Genomic DNA, 22,107 nt, shown 5'->3' with positions numbered 1-22,107 from the left:
GGACCAGTAAGACAATGAGCAAGATGTCAAGGAAGGAGATGCAGACACAAAGAAAACTAGGGGGTTGATGCAATTTTAGGTGTTCAGAAAACTTTAAACTTAGTCATCCATGAATTTCTAATATTTTGTTGTTGTTAAATAAGTACCTCTTTATGATTGGGACTCATTTGAGCTTCACATGTACTCACATGCATCAAAAACATAAATAGTAGGCAGAACAGTGCCCCCACACCCAAAGAGCTATGTCTTAATCCTGGAAGCTAGAGCATATTAAGTTACATGGCAGAGGGCAATTAAGGTTGTGGTGGGATCAAGGCTGATAACCAGCTGGTTTAGTATAAAGTGGTTGCTCTGATTGCCCAGGTGGGTGCAATGTGGTTATAGGCAGAGGGGGTGGGTGAGGAGGTAACCATAGAGATAGCAGTGTGAGAAGAACAGAAGGACTTGGTAGTTCACCTGAAAGTGGGGAAAGAGATCATAAGCCTGGAAACACTGAATCTTTCTAAAATCTATGAAAGGTAATAGAAGAGATCCCAGAAGAAACACAGCCTTTCTGCAACTTTGATTTAATCCGATGTGATGTTTTATACTTCTGATCTCCAGAACTGTCAAATGGACTTGGGCTGTTTCAGGCTCCTCTTTCAGATGGCTTGTCACAGTGGCAACAGAAACGCCATACAATGTGCTTTGTGGAGTCTTGGTTTCAGTATATCAGGGGCTAGCTTGTATAACAGATGAGCCACCAGATGGGTGCTAAAGTGTTGACTGTTCATCTAGAAGGCCCTCTATTTGTCATCCATGACCTGTCACTAGGCTGAGAAGCCATCTATTTTGAGCAGAAAACAGGACATAGTCATTCTGGGCCCTAGTGGGTTACTTTTCTTTTCTGATCCTTACACTGCCCTCATCATTCAAGAAGTAAGATTTGCTTACAAAGATGTTAGCCACCAACAGGGATGGAGTCGGGGAACTCTTCTCTTCATACGAAGCCACTAAATCAGTCATGTTGTCCGGCTACCCAAAGGTGAAGCAAACAGCTCAGTAAGGAAGAGAACCCTGTGATATGGCAGGCATTCTCTAGATCCATTTCCTTACTTAACACTGTTAGTGTAGGCACCATTGTCTACCTTACACACTGAAAATCCCAACTCGGATGAAAGAAAGATGAAGTCAAGATTCAAACTAGGCTCTCTGGGAGTTACCTCCACCTCATTGTGCAGACAGTCTCAGAAGGGCTGTCTGAGACTGTTACCCTTTTGGGGTCTTTAGGAGCAATCTCTGTTAGATATGACCCCACCCCTATTTTCTGCCTACAGTGTGCAACTGTGTCCATGGTGTGTGCAACAGCGGCCTCCATGGTGACGGAACCTGTGAGTGCTTCTCTGCCTACAAGGGCCCCAGGTGTGACACACGTAAGTGACCGTGGTTCCTCACTGCTACACCAGACCAAAGAGATGCAGGGAGATGTTTCTCTTTACTGTTTGTTACTGAGGCTCCACTGGGTGGGGTGGGGGGAATGATGGATTGTCAAATACTTTGTAAGAGGCTAAAAATTAAGCAAACATGATAAAAAAGAAAAAAAGAGCTAGAGAGAAGAGGAAGGGGGAGGGTGGGTGAAGCAATGGGTGGTGTGGCCAGAGCTGCGCTGTGGGGAGGCTGAGCAGGAGGCAGTGTGAAGGGGGGAGGTGTAGAAGGGAGTATTCAGGCTGGGAGGCCAAGAAGGGCCATCGTAGTAAGCTAGTCCACAAAGTACACTCTCAGTTACAGAAACACATGAGCATCCACAGACAACAGAACAGTCTCCACAGCTTTGTGACTTACTCGAGGGCACAGGAGTAGCAAATAGAAGTGGGGTTCAAAGCACTGGGGTCCGAGGGGAATTATTTAAACAGCCTATGACACTGGATCTCGTTAGAAGATGAAGAACAGGGGTGAGCTAAACGAGGGGCGATGATAGAAGATGAGAACACTGATAAAAGAGTAACTGGAAACTGTAGAGAACTCTAGGGGACCTGGAGTTCTAAGGAAGGATGTGGCCATCCCCATGCCTTGTTAGACATTGTTAAGGTGGCAGAGAAACTGGCTGTTTTTCCCAGGCCAGCATTGGACCACAGTCTCCTGGCAGTCGTGGGGCAGCCCTCTAGAGACCTGGTGAGGCTGATGAGCCAGGGTTCAGGGGACAGGTTAACCTAAGAGTGTTCAGTGTCTCTGTGGGGACGCCTGTAAGAAAGTGGGCACTGGGTCCAAGGACGCAACTATGGAGGGACAGTGCACTCTGGGTGCACAGCCTGGGCAGACATCCCACTGAGGCCTGTATAGCAGCAGCAGCAGCAAATTCAACAGAGGCCCCACACTGAGCCCTTTGCCCTGTATCCCAAAGCTGCATCCTGCCTGCTACACTGTCCTGCCAGCGCCCTCTACTGGCAAAACTTAACTCTCTCTAAAAAGGAGAAACCTTTCACCCACCCCTTTCCTATTCCTGTCCTTGCTCAGTCTTGTGGCAAAGCAGTTCACACAGGATGAATTGGAAGCTTGAAACATTTTCAAAAGTAAACACCTTGGTCATATATTTAGCCTGTGACACTAGGCTCCGTCAACTTATCCTCTGGATTTTAGTTTCCTGTGGAATAAGAAGGTTAGAAAAGTTTGAAATTCCAAATGGGACAAACTCCTTTTTTTTTTTTTTTGAAAGCCCAAGGTATGTAGGTACTGTGGAAGGGGCAAGGGCATGAACCATGCATGCTCTGTCTTCACTTCAGAGGAGACAGCCCTGCAAATCATCAACTCCCACAATCGTTGGGCGGATGCCCTCTGAGACCTATGAGCAGATGCCTTCTCAGAAGGACAGGGACCCAGTCCAGAAAGGTTCCCAAAGAAGAACACTGTCAAATTTGCTTCCAAGTGAAGAATAGTTTTCATGGAGTCAAAAGATAAACAGAGACTGGGACAAAAAATATTTGTAATTCTCATGGCAGGTACACGTTTATTAATGTGAAGGCCATGGCTGAGTATTAAAAATAGACCTAGGAGAAGCTAATGTTCAGAGTAATACATGAGAAGCAGCAATAACCACAGGGCAAGAAATCCACAAGTAACACACTAACACACATGAAGCCAGACTGAAGGCAGGTGACAACCCTGGAGGGTGGTTTCATTCAGTTTTGATTTCTTGTTCATTCTATTCCTGAGTTTGCAAATGGAATATGACTATCTATGGGCACAAAGGGATGACAGTGAAAGTGTGGGTTCCTACCAGCTAACAAAGAAGTGCTATGGCCTTTCTTTAAGGAATTTACCCTGAAAGGGGGGAAGGCTGAGAATGGGTAGATAAGAACACATGAACCAATAAATCCAGAGCATAGCATTTGTAAGGAAAAAAAAGCTGGAAATAACCTGAATGTTGAACTTATATGAATAAATTTTGTGCATACTAAACTAGTTGGGTTAATGCCAACTTCTATATGAAATAAGCACAAAAAACCTCAATGGTTTTACATTATGGTTCCCAAGCCATATACCAGGGCACCACATCAAAGTCATGAGATACTTTTGGATTATTTAAATTTTGGGGATGCTGAAAGCATGTAAATGGAAGATGCCATAAGACCTGCTAGCCTGTGTTAGTTCATCATTCTACAGGAGATCACATGACATTTTTTCCATGACATAGTATCTTTGCCCAGCTGCCCTATTAGTGGTTGTTGTGGTTAAAGGTAAGTTCCAGAGCTAGGAAGGTGACTCTATGACTTAGAGAACTTGCTGTGTAAGCATGAAGACCTGAGGTCAAATGCCCAGAACGTGAGTTCAAACGTCCAGAACCAGGTGTGGCTTGCACACTTAGAACTTCAGCACTGTGGGACCCAAAGACAGGAGGATAGTTGGGGCTTACTGGCTACAAGCTCATCTCCTGGTTTAATGAGAGACCCTATTTCAAAGGAATATGACTACTTAGCAAGTTTGAAGACAGCCTGTGTTACAAGTGGTCCTGCCTCAAAACAAGCAAACAAATCACAATTACCTTACTAATGGGAGGACTTCCATCCCCTTCATGTGCAGCCATCCCTGAATGTGTGGCCTTGCTCTGCCCAGAGAACTCCAGGTGCTCACTTTCCAGCAAAGATGAAACCAAACTCAAATGCAAATGTCTTCCCGGTTATGTGGGTGATGGCCAACACTGCACACGTGAGTAGGACCCCATTCTGTTTGTTTCTGTGTAGTTCAGTGAGAAATACACAAAGCTCCAACCAAAAGCTTGGGGGTCTTCACAGCATGGTGGATTCACCTTCTGCAATCAGGAGCACGCAGAGATCATGTCAGCACAGTATTCAGTTACAGTTCCTGACGTTCCTTTGTCAATATGTCTGGTAGAACAGGGTGATCGATGGAATGAAAGGCTGTATTTCCTCCTGAGCACCACCCAAATGCCATTGTACCTTCGACACATTTGAGCCACAGTTCCTTGGCAGCACATTTCTCTCCCTCCAGCTCTGAGAATGCAAACCTCTCATGGTCTCACTGTCTCGTTTGTCTCTCAAGCCATCAACCCCTGCTTTAAAAATATCTGCCACCCTCACGCAAGTTGCTCCTACCTGGGACCAAATCGACACAGTTGCTCATGCCAAAAAGGCTACCACGGGGATGGCCAATTCTGTCTTCCAGTAGACCCCTGCCAAACGAACTTTGGAAACTGTCCGACAAAGTCTACCGTGTGCAAATACGATGGGCCTGGACAGGTGAGCCAAGAACACATGGAACTGATGTGTCCAGAAATAGGGAAAGGAGCTCTAGTAACCCAGACCACTGGGCACCTGTGTCTTCAGGCCTTCATGTTCTGGTCCCCCATGCTCAATTTGGTGTTCCTCGCTAGGCAGTCCTCATTATGCTCAGGACCCAATCACAGGGCTACAGGGTTTCCCTAAGCTAACAATCCTCTAAACTCCACATCCCCAGCCCCGACCCACTCCCGAGTCAAAATTTAAGGGCCTCATATTTTCTCCAAACTCCATCCCATGTGGGGACTAACAAAATACAAACAGAGTTCAAAATTAGACTAGATTAGTTTAACCAAAGTCATATGAATGCAGTTGACATCCACCTTCTCAGTGGGTAACCCAAGCTCAGGGTACCCAAGGAGGAATGTTCTCAAATTCTACAGAGAATCTGCTGTCTCCCCTCTGAGGAGTAACTGTATCACACAGCATACTCCATACTGTGGGAAAATCCTTGTTATGCTATGAGTGTCAGAAATTGTCCCTCAGGCAGACTTGGAAGGTTTAGGGAGCCTCTGTTTTTCACATAGAGTAGGGCATTGCCTCACCTCGGGACTTTTAATCTCGGTATTGGGCATATTTTGAATTGCATCATTTTTATTGGATAAGGTCCACCGAAGCATCTTGGTCCTAGTATATCAGTTCTCTCCTTGTGACAGTGGAAAGTTTCTCTAGAGATTGTCCAGGTTCCCTCCTCCACTGAAAACCAGTATTCTAGAATAGTGCCTCCCATCTGAATGGCAACCCCTATTGACATATAAGGTGTCTAAAGGGAATCATGTGTGAGGTTAAGTTTCAGTAAACAATAAAACTAAAAATCCAAACTTTACAAACAAGGGAAGTGCGGTTTCTAACTGGAAAGATACAAAACCATGATTTCAGTTTCTGGAAACTTTGACAAGTGTTCTGTGTAAGCCCATATTTCAGTCCTCTTCACTGTCAGCTTCTTCTATAATACACATATAGATTAAAGAACAGCAGCTAATGAGACCATCTGGGGTCCAATTTGGTTTTCTCTCTCCATCTCTTAAAGTCTCATTGCGAGTGTAGAGAACATTACAGTGATTTTGTGCCTGGAGTGGGGTGCAGTATGATCAACGTCTGTGAATCAAAGAACCCGTGTCATAAGAATGCAAACTGCAGCACAGTCGCACCAGGCCAAACCCAGTAAGTCTTCTCCATCTCACTACATCTGTCCCAGATAGTGAAAGTGGGAATCCCATCGATGTGGTAAGTTCCTTGAAGGAGAGGAAGTATCTCTCAATCAGCCCTGTATCCACTCTATCCCAGATAGTAAGGGAGCATAGTAAGTATTCCTTGGGTATGTTTAATCAATGAGTCAGTCAGTTTCCTTCGTGATGACAATGAGAAGACTGAGCATCGACTTGGCCTGATATTTGGGCTTAAGGGAACAGAACCCAAAAGGAAACCACTGTGCCTGAGGAAACTAATGGCTGTTGGGATTGCAGTAGAGCACTAATATACATTCTTTTTTCAACATTCCTGGGACAGTGCTTGTTAATGATACTGAATAAGACTGGAAAAGGTGAATAATCACAAGAGGTTATCTTCTGGGCACCAAGTTTTAGAAGAAGTTTACCACGAGGGAAAACATTTGTGTGTAAATTCCCAAGGCAGGGGCAGTTTTCATTGTGGGAGGGGAATGGTGAGGAGAGTTTAAAGATTGAAGTTAAGCTGAGCTTGGTAGTCAGTTAAGCACTTGGTAGTCAGAGGCAGGCAGATCGCTGTGAGTTTGAAGCAGACTTGTCTATATAGCAAGTTTCAGGGAAGTCATGATGACTTAATTAGACCCTGTCTTGACAGGGAGAAAGAAAGAAAGAAAGAAAGAAAGAAAGAAAGAAAGAAAGAAAGAAAGAAAGAAAGAAAGAAAGGGAGAAGAAGATAGAGGGAGGAGGGGAGGGAGGGAGGGAGGGAGGAGGGAGGGAGGGAGGGAGGGAGGGAGGGGGCAGGAGAAAGAGAGAGAGAGAGAGAGAGAGAGAGAGAGAGAGAGAGAGAGAGAGACTTGAGGTTAAATCATGGTTTTGGTGCCTATCCATTGCATGCCCTTGGAAAGGGGGTAACACATGTCTGTGTACACAAAAGTGATGTCTACTCCACAGAGCTGCAGGGACAATGACATAAGAAAACGGTGTTGAACAAACTCTGAGCAGGGGTGTTGTGTTTTCACAAGGGATTGAACAGAAGCTAGAGCCCACATCCTTCAACCCTCAGACCATCTCTATAGCACTTAGTTCTTACCACCATCAGCCTTTGTGAATGACCTGTAGCTCATCTGTGACCTCAAAAATATAGTTACATTGAATAGACAACCATGAAACTGTTTCTTTGCTTCCAGAGGCCAGCCACTTCAGCTTTCTCCAGGCTTATTCCTTTAAAATTGGGCCTTCAGTGTGAAGGTTTTTTCCCAGATGAATTTTATGATCATCACACTCTCTATAGACACATACAGTAGATGTGGAAGGGGCACCAGGCCTGGGTATCAGGACCCCTGTGCTTACATCACACCTCTGCCACTTAACCTCCGTGAACAGATGGTTCTTAGTCCATAAAGTGGGGAGAGTTGTATCTCCTCGAAGGACTGTGATGAGGACCAAATGAAATTCCCTTCATCTGTCCTTGGGCAGAGCCTTACACAGAGATAACATACACCAACTAAACACAGCCAAATGTTCAGATACACCTGCCCCCAAGACACACATGAACACATAGGCATTTTTTTAAAGCCTTAAGACCGTGGAAGATATTTACATTTATACTCAGTTAAAAACCCATTTACCAAAGAGGCCAATAGGTTCACTTCTTTGCACCATGGGAAAACTGAGAATATCCAAGTCGGTAAGCAATCACAAAGGCTTGGACTTCAGCCCGGGGTTTAAAGTAAAAATTAAAAATAGTTACATCTCCTACATTCCTCAATGCTGAGGCCATTAAAACTGGATCCTCACTTCCCATGAAACAAACCATTGGCCTCATAAGGACTTGGAGAGAGAAACATCCTTAGGAGCTGGCAAGAGTTCCACAACGTGTCCTGGCAATTGTCTTCAGATGCAGCCTGTGTGGTTTGTGCTGAGACTAGATCTCAGCGGTGAGAACTGTATCACTTCAAAGAGTTGCAATCTTTAATTAGCTCCCACTCCTTAATTAGTGTGGTGTGGGGCTTACCATCAGATAAAGGGTTAGTACTGCTGGTAGGGGAAGCAGTCAGAGGAAGAATGTAACAGTCTTTTAAAAGAAAACATAGTGTGAGGTATTGGATGACTGTATCAAAGAATTTGGAAAGCTGGGCAGGAGTATTGAGAATTTGAGGTTAGCCTGGACTACATAGTAAGATCCTATTTAAAACGTGTCAGTTTAGTGCTTCTGGGGCTTATGGTGGGCCCAAGGTAGATCTGTTTCCAGGAGAACAGCTGGGTTCATGAGGGTGCAGTTATCCTCCAGGATACAGCCCCGAACACATCCCCTCTGTGCTTGGTAGGAACCTACCAGCACCTCTGCAGCTCCCTTAGCTCAACTCTCTGGAAGGTTCTTCCCCTTCCTCCTGTTTGGTTCCTCCTTTGTCTCCCAGATCATAGGCAATCAATCTCACCTTCCTACGCACTTTCTCAGTTTTTAGTGGCAGACTCTTGTGAAAACAGTGTCAGGCACTGCCGGCACTTCCTGATTCAGTACTGAGTGTCACATTTTCAGGAATTTCCCAGACTTGTTAACACCAAGTTAGTAGTTTGAAATTAGTCAAAGTACAATGATGAACAACTGAGATTGCCAAATGCTGTCCCACCAGCCCCTTGAGAGAGCTATTAGACATTTGCCAGCATGTCATCTCTCTTTCGAATATAGATAGATAGATAGATAGATAGATAGATAGATAGATAGATAGATGGATGGATGGATGGATGGATGGATGGATGGATGGATGGATGGATGGATGGATGGATGATGGATGGATATAGATATAGATATAGATATAGATATAGATATAGATATAGATATAGATATAGATATAGATATAGATATATTCCTACTTAGTGGGTGACTATTGACTAGGAATGTCCTAAAGACCTGGCCCTGTTCTACATTCTGGAGCAATCACAGTGAACAAAGACACTCAAAGCCTTTGTTCTCACTGGAGAGGGAAGTAGATATTTATCACATATCAGACTGACAAGGGGCTACATGGGGGGGAGGTCACAGCACGGGAGCTTGAGGCAGCCGCATCTGCAGTCAGGAAGCAGAATGATGAACACTGTGCCAGCCCCTTCCCCTATCTGTTCAGTCCAGGATCCCAGTCCAGTGAGTGGTGCCACCCACAGTTAAAGTGGGTTGGTTTACCCTCCTCTGTTAACGTCATCTAGACAATCTCACCAAGGCATGTCTATAGATTTGCCTCCAAGGTTGTTCTATAGCTGATCAAGTTGGCAGTCCATTTTCACCATCAAGGGTAGCTTATTCTACACTGAGGCCCTTAGGTCTACATTTGCAGCAAACATTACAAGTGATTCATATGTGGATGACATCTGGACTGCACTTTGGAAATTACTTCTACAAAGATATACAAAGCTTGTGTGTGTGTGTGTGTGTGTGTGTGTGTGTGTGTGTGTGTGTGTGTGTGTGTGTGTGTGTGTGTATATTATCTAAACCTATATGAAAAGGCAACTCTAAACCAGGTTCTGCACTTGATGGATCACTAAGTCTGTGCCTCTCCCGGCCTCTCCAATCCCATCCCCATCATATTGGTTTCCTCACCTATGAATCCTGTAAAATAAAGCATTGGGCTGTGTACTCTCAGCTCTTGATGGCTCCAAGGCCCTGAGAATGTGACTCACCCCTCTCTCCAGATGCATTTGCCAGAAAGGTTACACGGGCGATGGCCTGACCTGCTACGGAAACATCATGGAGAGACTCAGAGAGTTAAACACTGAACCCAGAGGAATGTGGCAAGGAAGGTTGACCACTTTCATCTCCATCCTGGGTACGTAGATTTCCTCCTCCAGCACAGTCCTCTCTCAGGCCAGGGCATCTGCAAGACACAAGCAGGCAGAAAGGAACAGACAAAGCTGGGACACTGGGGCTGGCTCTTGTAGGGACAGGCCATGCAGGTGACAGGGAAGAGCAGGTGGCTGTTTCCAAGGGGACAGATGTTTGCCAGGCAGACTAGCAATGCAAAAATTAGTAGGCAGAGAACTGAGGCCAGGGTCATGACATCACCATAGATAGCACACTAGCAATAAGAGCAAGAGGGACATCCACTGTTGTAAAAGGTTGTCCCTGTTTTCCTTGGTTTGCTGTGTTTTTCAAGGATGAGTAAATGTTGGCAGAGAACTCGGAGAATCACCTAAGCCCCCTGGTGGTGTCCATATTCAGTGGGGAAGCTGTCATTTGAATTTTGGACAAATCTTGCTTGTGTTCACCCTTAGCTGGGAGCTACCAATTAACCTGTAGTAGTAACAGATCCTCTTGGAGTCCTAGGCATCATGATAGCACAAAACATGCTGGGCATCTACAGATGCCTTCTACAAGCTATTGTCCCATACCCTCTGAAGGACAAAACATTACAGCTCATCAGAGCACTGGTAAGACCTCAGTCAATCATGAACTTGGCCTTTCAGCAAAAGTATAAAACCTGACCCAACAGAAACCTTGAAATATCAGCATTTATGTTAGAATTGGCCAAGTATGCTTAAAGGATGTCCCAGAAAGATCACAGTAAAGAAGTCAGTGTCCTTGCAGACCAATGCTTTTTTCTCTGAATAACTTTTACTCTGGCTCCTCTGTGACACTCCACTCCTTGTAAGGCTTCCTAGAGATATGGCTTGAGAACAACCTTGCAACAACTCTAACCTTCAGCTAAGAACTCCCAGGACACTAAATGAGAATAGAAGGAGGTTCAGAGTGTCCTTTGAAGACTGGAACCCCACACAAACATTTTCCTAGACAGAGCCCTGTTGACCTTTCACCTTCCCCAGGCATCTTGCTCCTATGTGAGAGCACAGAACCTGGTGTGATGTCCCAGCATCCCCTGGGTGGGTGATGGAAACCAGCTGGTTATGTAACTTGCAAGGCTCAGAGCTGAATGCAAATGTAAGTCCCTTTGTTCAAATATTCTGCTTTTCAAGGGGTGCCAATGCAATAGTAAGTCTGTTGTGGGCTACTCTGAGAGCTGTCCTTAGATGGACTCAAGGGCTGCATCCTTACATGTGGAGATGAACAGCTCAGCCATCCAGATCAGGGACCATTCTTGTCATACATTTGGAAAGCCACAGCTAAGTCTCCTGGGAAACTCTTGAGGCATTCTGGAAATATGGAAGGCCAGCACATCACAGTACCGTGTGCTTGTAGAGAGCCTCAGTTTACCAGGGACACCACAGAGCAATAGGAACAGAGAAGCCCCGACACAAGACCCTCTGAATGTTTCATTTCCCATTTACATCTGATTCAAATGACATTTTCTCTCGTTGTGTGTTTGGACTCTTAAGACAGAACTTATGGCTGGCCACTGAGAAACCTAGGACCGTTCACTGTGCTGCTGCCCTCAGACAAGGGACTAAAAGGATTCGATGTGAGTATCTAAAATAACCCCATCTGAGGGGCCAATATAAAATGCCTTAGCAGGCAGTATCTTATTTAAAGGGAGAAACCTCTGTTACACTCAAGGAGGGTGGTTGTTGTTGATTGTTTTTACTCTTTGGGAGCCTGCCACCCAGTTCCCAAATAAATCATACATGGAGTCTTATTCTTATTTATAAGTGGCTGGCCTTAGTTTGGTTTGTTATTAACCAGCTTTTCTTAAATTATCCTGCCTACCATTTTACCGCTGGGCTTTTATCTTTCTCTAAACCCTTTTTTTACTTCTTTCTCTGTGAACTGCTGTGTAGCTGGATGACTGAGTAACTGCCCCTGGAATCTTCCTCTCCTCCTTTTCCCACTCCTTGATCTTTTCCTCCTCCTATTTATTCTCTCTGCCTACCAGCCCAGTTTATCCTTTCTCCTGCCCTGCTATTGGCTGTTCAGCCCTTTATTAGACCAATCATGTTTTTTTAGGCCAGCAAAGTAGCACAGCTTCACAGAGTTAAATAAATGCAACATATCTTTGCATCATCAAACAAATGTTCCACAGCATAAACAAATGTAACATATCTTAAAATAATATTCTATAACTGGTGAGTATCTTAATTACTGCTCTATTGCTGTGAAGAAATACCATAACCAAGATAGCTTACAGAAGAAAGCATTTAATTGGGGGCTTGCTTACAGTTTCAGAGGGTTAGTCGATGACCAATGGTTACAGGGAGGCATGATGATGGAGCAGTAGCTAAGAGCTTATATCCTGATCCATAGGCAGTGGGGAGAGAGAGAGAGAGAGAGAGAGAGAGAGAGAGAGAGAGAGAGAGAGAGAGGAGAGGAGGGAGGGAGGGAGGAGAGGGAGGAGAGAGAGAGAGAGAGAGAGAGAGAGAGAGAGAGAGAGAGAGAGAGAGAGAGAGAGACTGGGGCTGGCATAGGCTTTCAAAACCTTAAACAAGGCCACACCTCTTAATCCTTCCTAAACAATCTACCAACTGGGAACCAAACATATGATCTGATGGGAATCATTCTCATACAAACTTCCACAATCCACTCTGGCCCCAGTAGGCCTGTAGCCCTATCACAATGCAAAACGCATTCAGTTCATCTTCCAAAGTCCCCATAGTCTATAACAGTCTCAACACTTTAAAAGTCCAAAGTCTTTTCTGAGACTCAAGGGAAACTCTTAAGTATACACCCTTGTAAAATCAAAAAGTAAATTCTATCCTTCTAACACACAAAGGGAGGAAAGAGACATAGTGAAGAAATAGTGGACCAAAGCCAGACTGAAACACAGCAAGGCAAACTCCAAACCCTGACTTAGATGCTGGCACTTCCCATCTCCCACTTCTTCCAGTTCTGTTGGCTGCAACACACTTCTCTTTCTTAAGCCAACTTCATGCTGGATCTGCAGCTCTCCTTGGCAGGTGTCCCAGGGCTCTGGCATCTCCAATTTCTTGGTGTCTCCAGAACAATCCAGGCTTCACCTTCACAACTTCACATAATGGCCTCTCTGAGCCTCCATGCAAGAACTCCCATGCCACGTGGCAGCTTTCCTTAACCATGGAGGAAGATTCCACAACCCTTTACACCTGTATCTTTTTTGATAAAACCAGAACCAAAGCTGCCAAGTTCTTCTGTTTAGGTGGCATGGAATCTGTTCCCCTCCTTTAATTACATTTGCATGAGCTTTGATTTGCTGATGGTTTCCTTTGCTGCATAAACTTTGACTTGCTGATGGCTTCCTTTGCTGCTTGTTGATCCTTTCCTTTCCACAGGCTGAAGCATTAGCTGGGTGAGGTCATACCCTGAGGGCATCACTTCCTTTATTCCATTCAGCATTCAGCATCAGGCCTTTCCTTAACTTTTTATCTCTTTGAGCATAAGACTTTGCTGCAACATGGTGGCCATTCTTATTTATTCTTTTTTTGCAATTTTTTTATTTGAATTAGAAACAAGACTCTGATGACATCCTATGGAAGGCCTCACCATCCAGGGGGAGCAGAAAGGATATGCGATAGATAGGGGTGGAGGTAGTAGGGGAGGACAGGAGGGAATGGGATCTGGGATTGTCATGTAAAACAATCTTCTTTCTAATTCAAATAAAAAATTGGCCATTCTTATTTAAACCACCACAGTTTAACTTTATTTTAAATTAACACACAATTGTAATGATAACTCTTTCTGCCAGCTGCCTGATTTCTGCCACCACATTAGGGTCCCCAAATAACACAGAGAGACTTATTATTTTTTCCATTTTTTGATTTGAATTAGAAACCAGATTGCTTTACATGTCAATCCCAGTTCCCTCTCCCTCCCCTCCTTCCCTGCCATTCCCCCAACTAAAACCCTATCTATCACATACCCCTTCTGCTCCCCAGAGAGGGTGAGGCCTTCCATAGGAGCTCTTCAGAGTCTCTCATATCCTTTAGGATAGGGCCTAGGTCCACTCCTGTCACACAGAGACTCATACTAGGTACAATGCTGCTGACAAATGATTAGGATTTCTTATTTGCTAGCTCTGTCTTAAGTATCAACCATAGCCATTAATCTATATATTTTGTCCTTATTGAGGATGCCAAACAAGTGTGTCCTCTCTTCCTGGCAATCACATGGCAACTCTCCTCTTCACTACATTTCCCAGAGTCCTCCTCGACTCCTAGCCCCACCTATTTTGCTTCCCTATTGGCCAACAGTGCTTTATTTATCAACCAATAAGACAAACATATACACAGAAGGACTTCCCCCATCATCTCCTCTTTTCTGTCTAAATAAAAAGAAGAGTTTTAACATTTATATAGTAAAATATATAACAAAACAGTTATCAAGTAAGAACTATATTTAAGATATTTAGTTCATTAACATTTAGCAAGATTTAAAGAAAATATTCCATCATCTATCTTTGTGAGTCTAAAGTCTTATATGCAGCTTATCTTTTATAATAACTAAAGAAAACTATAACCAGCCGGGTGTTGGTGGCGCATGCCTTTAATCCCAGAACTCGGGAGGCAGAGGCAGATGGATCTCTGTGAGTTCAAGGCCAGCCTGGTCTCCAGAGCGAGTGCCAGGATAGGCTCCAAAGCTACACAGAGAAACCCTGTCTCGAAAAACAAAAACAAAAAAAAAGAGAAAACTATAATCATAATTATCTGTCTTTAAAGACCACGAAGGATAATATATAAACTCTAGATCTGACAGAGACATCTTGCTACCTGACAGTCATCCAAAGTTCCTCTGTACATTGGGGCATCCATCTTCAGCCTATGGGCCACAGTGTGTCTGGTAGATTTCTCCATGAAGCAGGAACCCTTCAGGACTGTCTTGTTTTGCAAGTTCAGCACTCACTTTCCTGTGGGTCCTGCAAGTCCAATTTATCAAACCATCCAGGCAAGAGCAGTTTCTTGCCCAAATGGCTAATCTTGCCATGTTTAAGGCAAACTCCATATTGAGTTTCTACCCTGCCCATCCTCCTTTCTGACGTAATTGGTGTGTCAGGAGCAGTTGTGTCTCACTGTCATGAAAAACCCTGAACCATTTAAATGCCATATATTCTGCAGGCCTTTGAAAGGTTTGAAGAATATCTATCCATCTCAAATACATCTCTGTATTTGAAAAACTAACTAACCTGACTGTAAGTTTTGACTATTATACCTGACTATATACAATCTGTATTTAATTATACATTGCATTTTAAAATACCTATATAAACATAATACCAAACAAGAGGAGACATTTACATAAAACAAAATTAACCTTAAATTTGTATCAATAAATTAAAATTCATACCAATGCAAAGTATTCATTTCTGTATCCTATTTCCCTTTTTTCCTTTAAAAAGAGATTGACTGTGATCATTACCATTTATAACCAACCCATTTAAGTGAAAACAAACATTTATAAACAATATTTGGGAATTTGGGCATTGTTCATTCCAAACTGCTTCCTGCTGGTTGGGGGTGATGTCCATACCATGGGAATCATAATAAAACACAGAAATCTGGCCAGGTTCTTGTTTTTGTAGTCTGTAAGGCTGTATCGTTTCAGCTGTTTAAGATGTTGGATCACCTGGGACACTGATTCGGGGGGGTCTTGCTTCATCAAACCATATTAGTCTGGAAGGAATCCATAGCTTTACATTTTCTGTGGAAACACAAGCAAAAACTCTTTTCCCAAGTAACCTGTCCTTATACTTAAATTTAGAAGTCAAAGCATTTTTAAAATATATAAGTTGGATTAATTTAGTAGCACCTATAATCAAATGTATTTTAGCAGCTGTAGCTCTTTCCTCAGCAATCAAACAATTTAAAGACAACAATATAGCATATAATATCCAGACTCTCTGTGTATTTTTCATCTTTACATGGCTTATTTATTTGTTTATTTTTATAACTCTATTTCTTTTGCTTTTATTTGAGCAGGGTTTCTCTGTGTAACTTTGACTGCCCTTGAACTCACTCTGTACACCAAGCTGGCCTTGAAATCACTGAGATCTGCTTGCCTCTGCCTCCTGAGTGCAGGGATTAAAGGCATGTACCACCACCTCCAGGCTACTCTTTTCTTTCTTTCTTTCCTTTCTTTCTTTCTTTCTTTCTTTCTTTTAATTACTTTTTTGTTTCTTTTCTCTCACAAGCCTACATACATTTTTAAACACTTTGTAACCCTTTAGAGGTTTTACTTTTTTTCCTCTGAATCAGTGTTTACCATATATCTTTATCTTTTTCTTCTAGCCACGAGCCTTTTATCTCCTAAACAACATTGCTAAAACTAAAGCCATTGCTGTTTTAGTTGCTGTCTTTCCAAGATGGCAGGGGTACGTTTACCGCCAGCCCTGAGAGCTGTGCTCACTGCCTTGGTCTATGCTGCCATCAAGGAGTATGCTGCCATCTTGGAGATGTGGTCACTGATACTGTCAGCTGCTGGTACACACCATTCAATTGTTAGCAGGGCCTCTTAAAAGAGCCCTGCGGTTTTTTCCGCTTATACTGAGTCAGAAAACCTCCCTTAAGCGAGTCGCTCAAGTCTCAGCTTGTCTCTAGCAAAACAGAGACCACCCGAGAAAATGCTGCTACCAAGAAGTCATGCTTTTCTCTGTTCTTTTGCTTCTAAAATCCCTTTTTAAGCTTTTGTGAACTTTTTATGTGGAAGTTCGTAAAACCATGTGGGTGCCATTTGTAATAACTCTTTCTGCCAGTAGCCTGATTTCCGCCATCATGTTAGGGCCCCCAAATAACATACAGAGACTTATATTAGGTACAATGCTGATGGACAAATGATTAGGATTTCTTATTTGCTAGCTCTGTCTTTATTTATAAGAATTTATCAAGGACTCCGGACAAGTGTGTCCTCTCTTCCTGGCGATCACATGGCAACTCTCCTCTTTACTACATTTCCCAGAGTCCTCCTCTACTCTTAGCCCCACCTATCTTGCTTCCCTATTGGCCAACAGTGCTTTATTTATCAACCAATAAGACGAACATATACACAGAAGGACTTCCCCCATCACATAATCATTGTAAAATATGTTCTGATATATATATATATATATATATATATATATATATATATATATATAGTGTAGTTGTCAAATCAGAATGCTCTTTCCATCTCCTTAAACATTGTCATTTCTTTGTGCTGCTAAATTTCACAGTTCACTGTTGCAGTACTTTCTAGAATATGTTATGTTTCCCTAATTTATAGACACGATTATATGTCCTAGAACACCAAAGTTTATTCCTCTTGTCTGAGGAATTGTGGTACTCATTATCTCACTGCCCACTATCTCCACTCCCTTTTATGCTTCTTGCCTCTAGTGACTACTACTGGCACTATTCCCTTCTAAGTGACGACTACTGGTACTATTCCCTTCTAAGCAGTCAGTTCTTTTCTCATCCATATGTGAATGACAACATGCACTATTTAATAAACCTCTGTGAGTGAAACAACCTTACCAAACTTACACAAATAATAAAAGCACATCTCAATTTAGTTTCTCCAAAGGAAAGAACTTGTGTATCTGGCAAGACCATTACCAGCACTCTACAATTCCATCTTCTAACCATTTGCTCTCCAAAAGTACCCTCAAAGTTCTGTGATAATACAATTTATATAATGTAAATGCTCATTCCCACAGAAAGATTTGACTAGTACACTAGGTGGGTATTTGTTGACCCCAGGAATGGCAACAGTGACAGGGAACAAGAAGAGAACTTTACTCTTCAATGTGCACAGCTGTTGTTTGCTATGATGTCATGGAGAGGGGATGAAACCTGTTTCTGGTGGAGTTGAGAGTAGCAACACAGTAGTTGTATTTGGTCTAACAAAACTAATGCTTACTAGTTTATATAAAAATAATTTCTTCTTCATTCAAGATGTAATCTGATTATGATTTTTGCTGCCTTAAATCAAAGTCTGGTGTGTAAAGGGCTCTTCAAACTGATGTACCTATTCACCATTCACCCATCTCAGATGTTTATTGGTGACCTTCAGAGATGCCCTGTGTATCTTCTGCTGCAAAGAAAGGACAATGTCACAAGCCTTCATCCTAGGCACTTGGTGGGGGGAGGAGTCCTCCTCTTTAATACAGAAGTTTTACAGAATTCATTTAAAAGGTATCTGTTGGTTGTTGCTTATGGATTAATAACAAAAATGCAGATTGGTTTCATAAGTTTCCTATTCAAAAGCATCATCATTCCATTCTACCTGCTTTTTATTTTTGACTGTCTGCCCTTTTTGTGTTAAGTAAGTGCACCTTTTCAAAGCCTAGGGTGGTACACACCTGTTATTCCAGCACTCTGGCTATCATCTCTTTTCATAAAAACAAACAAACAAAAAACTTGAGAAGATTTCATTCTGGTCCTATTAGATTCCTTTATGCCTGGTACCTTATTTCTCCCCCATGCAGCCATTGCTCGGCTCTAGGTACCATGTTGGTTCCAGGGCGAGGCATCCTCTGGTGTGTGCCAGTGCACTGGCCATCAGCTCTGACTCTTTGGGTTTCCATTCTCTCTGAGGCATGTGCTCACCTGAAACATCATCTTGTCTGAGACAGCCCTGTAGAACACTCCAGCTTGGGTGTCTTTGATGATGAATGAGGCATGGCATGTATTATAACACTCATTTTCTTCAAACATCATCCCAGCTGGCTCTCTTTTCTTAGGTAAAGGAGCTATTGATGGACAACGAGGCCGCTCGGTACTTTGTGAAGCTCCACATCATTGGTGGGCAAATGAGCACAGAGCAGATGAATGACACAGACACCTTCTATACATTGACTGGAAAATCAGGGGAAATCTTCAATAGGGATAAGGTCAGAATTTCTTTGAATTTCATTCCAGTGACAAACACCACCAGGGCAAACTGTTATAGAAACAGGATAATAGTGTTTGGTTTGGGTCTGGCTTGCGTCAACAAATGCATGTATTGTACACCTTCTTTGTGCAACCTTCCTAATGCTGAAAATTTTAATACAGTTCCTCCTGTTGTGGTGACCCCCAACCATAAAATTATTACATTGATACCTCATAACTGTAATTTTCTACTGTTATGAATTGTAATGTCTATCTGATATATGATTCATGTGAAAGAGTTGTTCAATTCCAAAAGGGGTCATGACCACAGGTTGAAAACCACTGTATTAAAGCAAGAGATGCAATACAATCAATTGAGTTGTTACACCCTAGTGAAACTTGCAGCCAAAATTTTAATGTGATGCTCATCAGTGATGTCATGCCCTATCTCATTTGATGCAACGTGGGTCAAGCAGACATCTTCATCCTTATGTAAGATCATGTAATTTATCCAAAGTCTCACAGCCATAGGACTTCTGACTTCTAATCCCAGAATTGTTCTTCCCAGAACACCATATTAATTTTATTTTATTACCATATTAATTTAATTTTATTTAGTTTCTCTTTCTTTGTATTTTAGGACAATCAACTAAAACTCAAACTTCATGGAGGCAAAATGGTGAAAATTATCCAGGGGGACATAGTTGCTTCAAATGGGCTTATACACGTCCTTGACAGAGCCATGGACAAGATAGAACCCACACTCTTGAGCAACCCCCAGGTGAGACAAGTCAAGTGTAAGTGAAGTCAGCCCATGGCCACCTTCTTTGCCCCCTGGAGACTCACGTCCAAGAAGAAAGTGTTTGCCAGTACTTAGGCTTCATTTTACAAGGAGGGTCTCCAGGATGACTTGGCAATTTTCAGTAGACTTCTGAATGTTTCTGCAGAGAGAAAGGAAGACATGCTGGGAATGTTTTCGTGGATTATTTTTTAACCTGGCTTATGGCCATATCAGACAACTCAGCCTGATGCCCTGTTATCATGGAAGCTCACTCCTTGTGCTTCACGGAGGACAGTAATAGTCGTAATAAATTTCTTCTTGCTGACCTTCATGATGTGGCTAGAGACTGTCGTAGAATGTACAGATTTGGATGACTGGTCAAATCAAAGCAGTTATATAATGTCTAGCAGTATACCCGGTCCTTATATGCATGCTCACATTTTCATATTACCTCTGCTATGCCTCTTCACACTAAGGATCATATTCCCCAAACCATTTTATGATTTCCTTACTGACTTTTCAGCTAAATCTCTCTTTACAGAAAACCATAATGGAAATACTACAACCAAGATACAGCAAGTTCAGATCTTTGTTGGAGGTATGCCTTTCCATACATTTCAGAAAAAAAAAAATGTGGTTAAGTCCTTTGTAAAGTCAGATTCCAACTTCAAATATTTTCTGGCAACTATTTCAAATGTGATTTTGAATGAACAAAGATAAAAAAATTAATTTCTCAAATGCAGGAAACCAGTATCGGACAGGCCCTAGATGAAGGTGGCGTTGGTGGCCCATACACCATTTTTGTTCCGAGTAACGAAGCATTGGATAACATGAAGGAGGGCACCATGGATTTTCTCCTTTCTCCAAAGGTAGAGTAACCTCCTACTGGTGCATCACACTGTCCATTCCAACATCCTCTGAACTAAAAATAGTAAACAAGTAAATAAACAAGCAAACATTTTCAGTTCCTTACAACTGTAAAGTCAGTTGGCCATTTAGGTCCAGGCCTGGACTAAAGAACCAATTGTCAAAGAACCAAGTGTCACTATTAGATGCTCCAGCCTCTCCTTCCTTTTGTGTTCCTTTCTCTCTTCAGTGCCACTTCCCTTGTCTACCTTAGTTTTTCATTGCTGCCATAGTTCCCCCTGAAGAAGAGATGTGGATTCCTTTCTATCAAGATCAAGGTTAAAAATGATTTGAAATCATCTTTCAAACCTAACAGAAAAGATCTGAAGAGATAAATATCTGGATATGGATTTTTTCCCACTAAAATGACAATCAAATGGGACAGTTTGATAGTTACAAATTTCTTCTATGGCTTTCCAAAAACCATGCTGCCATTTCAGCAGTGGGACAAGGCTACCTATGATGGGTACTAATGACACAGAATGTGGGAGGTGGGAGCCACCCAGTGACTCACAGGCTCCAGTGTGCTCAGGAATCATCTGTTGCACTTGTCAAGCATTGCGACCAGCGGCACTGAGGTGAGACTGAGAAGCAGGCCTGTGGGCACACACCCACACTGACACAGCAGTCTCAGCCACATGCTGTGGTGACCCGAAACCTGTTTCCTTTGGTTTTTATATTTATGGATACAGTCCTTGCTACAATACCTTCAGGTACCAACAAGGACATCTTGAATTCTGAAAATGCTCAAGGGTAAAAGACATAAACACACACAGAGACACAGACACACAGACACACACACACACACACACACACACACACACACACTCACACATACACACACTCACACACATACACACTCACACATATATACACACATATACACACTCATACATACACACTCACACACATATACACACATACCACACACACATACACACTCACATATACACACTAACACACACATACACACTCACATACACACTCACACATACACACTCACACATACACACACACATATACACATTCACACACAGACACACATACACACAAACACACAGATGCACACACACATACACACACATATATACACATTTACACATACACACTCACACACATATACACACACACACATACAAACTCACACACATATACACACACACTCACATACTCACACACTCACACATACACACTCACACATACACACACACACACATACACATTCACACATAGACACACATACACACAGACACACAGATGCACACACACACACATATATATACACACTCACACATACACACTCACACACATATACACACTCTCTCACATACACACACACACACACACACACACACACACACTTATCTTGCAGAGGACCCACATTCACTTCCTAGTACCCACACAGAGACAGTTCCCCTTCTCCATTTCATTCAATTCAGGACCCCAAACCCAGGGAATAGTCCCATCCACAGTTAAGGTGGGGTTTCCTATGTCAAGACAATCCTCCACAGGTATTCCCTGAGAGTAAGAATTTCCCAAGTGATTCTGGATTCAGTCATGTTGACAATCACAGTGAAGTGAGAGTGCTCCTAAGAGAAAGGGCAAGCAGCTTCTGAAAGCTCCTGAGCATCTCACATCAAAGCATATTGTATGAAAATGATGGGTGACACCAATGACCCTATCCAGATAGGGCTGTAGCAAGCACACAGTAACCTGAGATTGATTCCTGTGTTCCTTTCTCTCTTCTCTTCCTTATGACATGGACCCAACACTAACCAAACTTTAG

The 22,107-nt window shown here is 42.7% G+C and overlaps 1 protein-coding gene across 1 annotated transcript in view; it reads left to right on the top strand.

Moving 5' to 3' along the window:
• Nucleotides 1–22,107, top strand: part of Stab2 (stabilin 2) — a 175,987-nt gene that overhangs the window by 28,081 nt on the left and 125,799 nt on the right. Inside the window, exons 6-15 of the mRNA XM_027392551.2 lie at nt 1,317–1,412; nt 4,057–4,182; nt 4,537–4,733; nt 5,803–5,936; nt 9,626–9,759; nt 11,264–11,346; nt 18,505–18,654; nt 19,275–19,415; nt 19,957–20,013; nt 20,159–20,284. Of these exons, the coding sequence (XP_027248352.1) occupies nt 1,317–1,412; nt 4,057–4,182; nt 4,537–4,733; nt 5,803–5,936; nt 9,626–9,759; nt 11,264–11,346; nt 18,505–18,654; nt 19,275–19,415; nt 19,957–20,013; nt 20,159–20,284 (1,244 nt within the window). The remainder of the gene's footprint in view (nt 1–1,316; nt 1,413–4,056; nt 4,183–4,536; nt 4,734–5,802; nt 5,937–9,625; nt 9,760–11,263; nt 11,347–18,504; nt 18,655–19,274; nt 19,416–19,956; nt 20,014–20,158; nt 20,285–22,107) is intronic.

Source organism: Cricetulus griseus, assembly GCF_003668045.3.
Source record: "Cricetulus griseus strain 17A/GY chromosome 1 unlocalized genomic scaffold, alternate assembly CriGri-PICRH-1.0 chr1_0, whole genome shotgun sequence".
Taxonomy (NCBI): Eukaryota; Metazoa; Chordata; class Mammalia; order Rodentia; family Cricetidae; genus Cricetulus; species Cricetulus griseus.
This window is presented reverse-complemented; position numbering and strand designations above follow the sequence as displayed.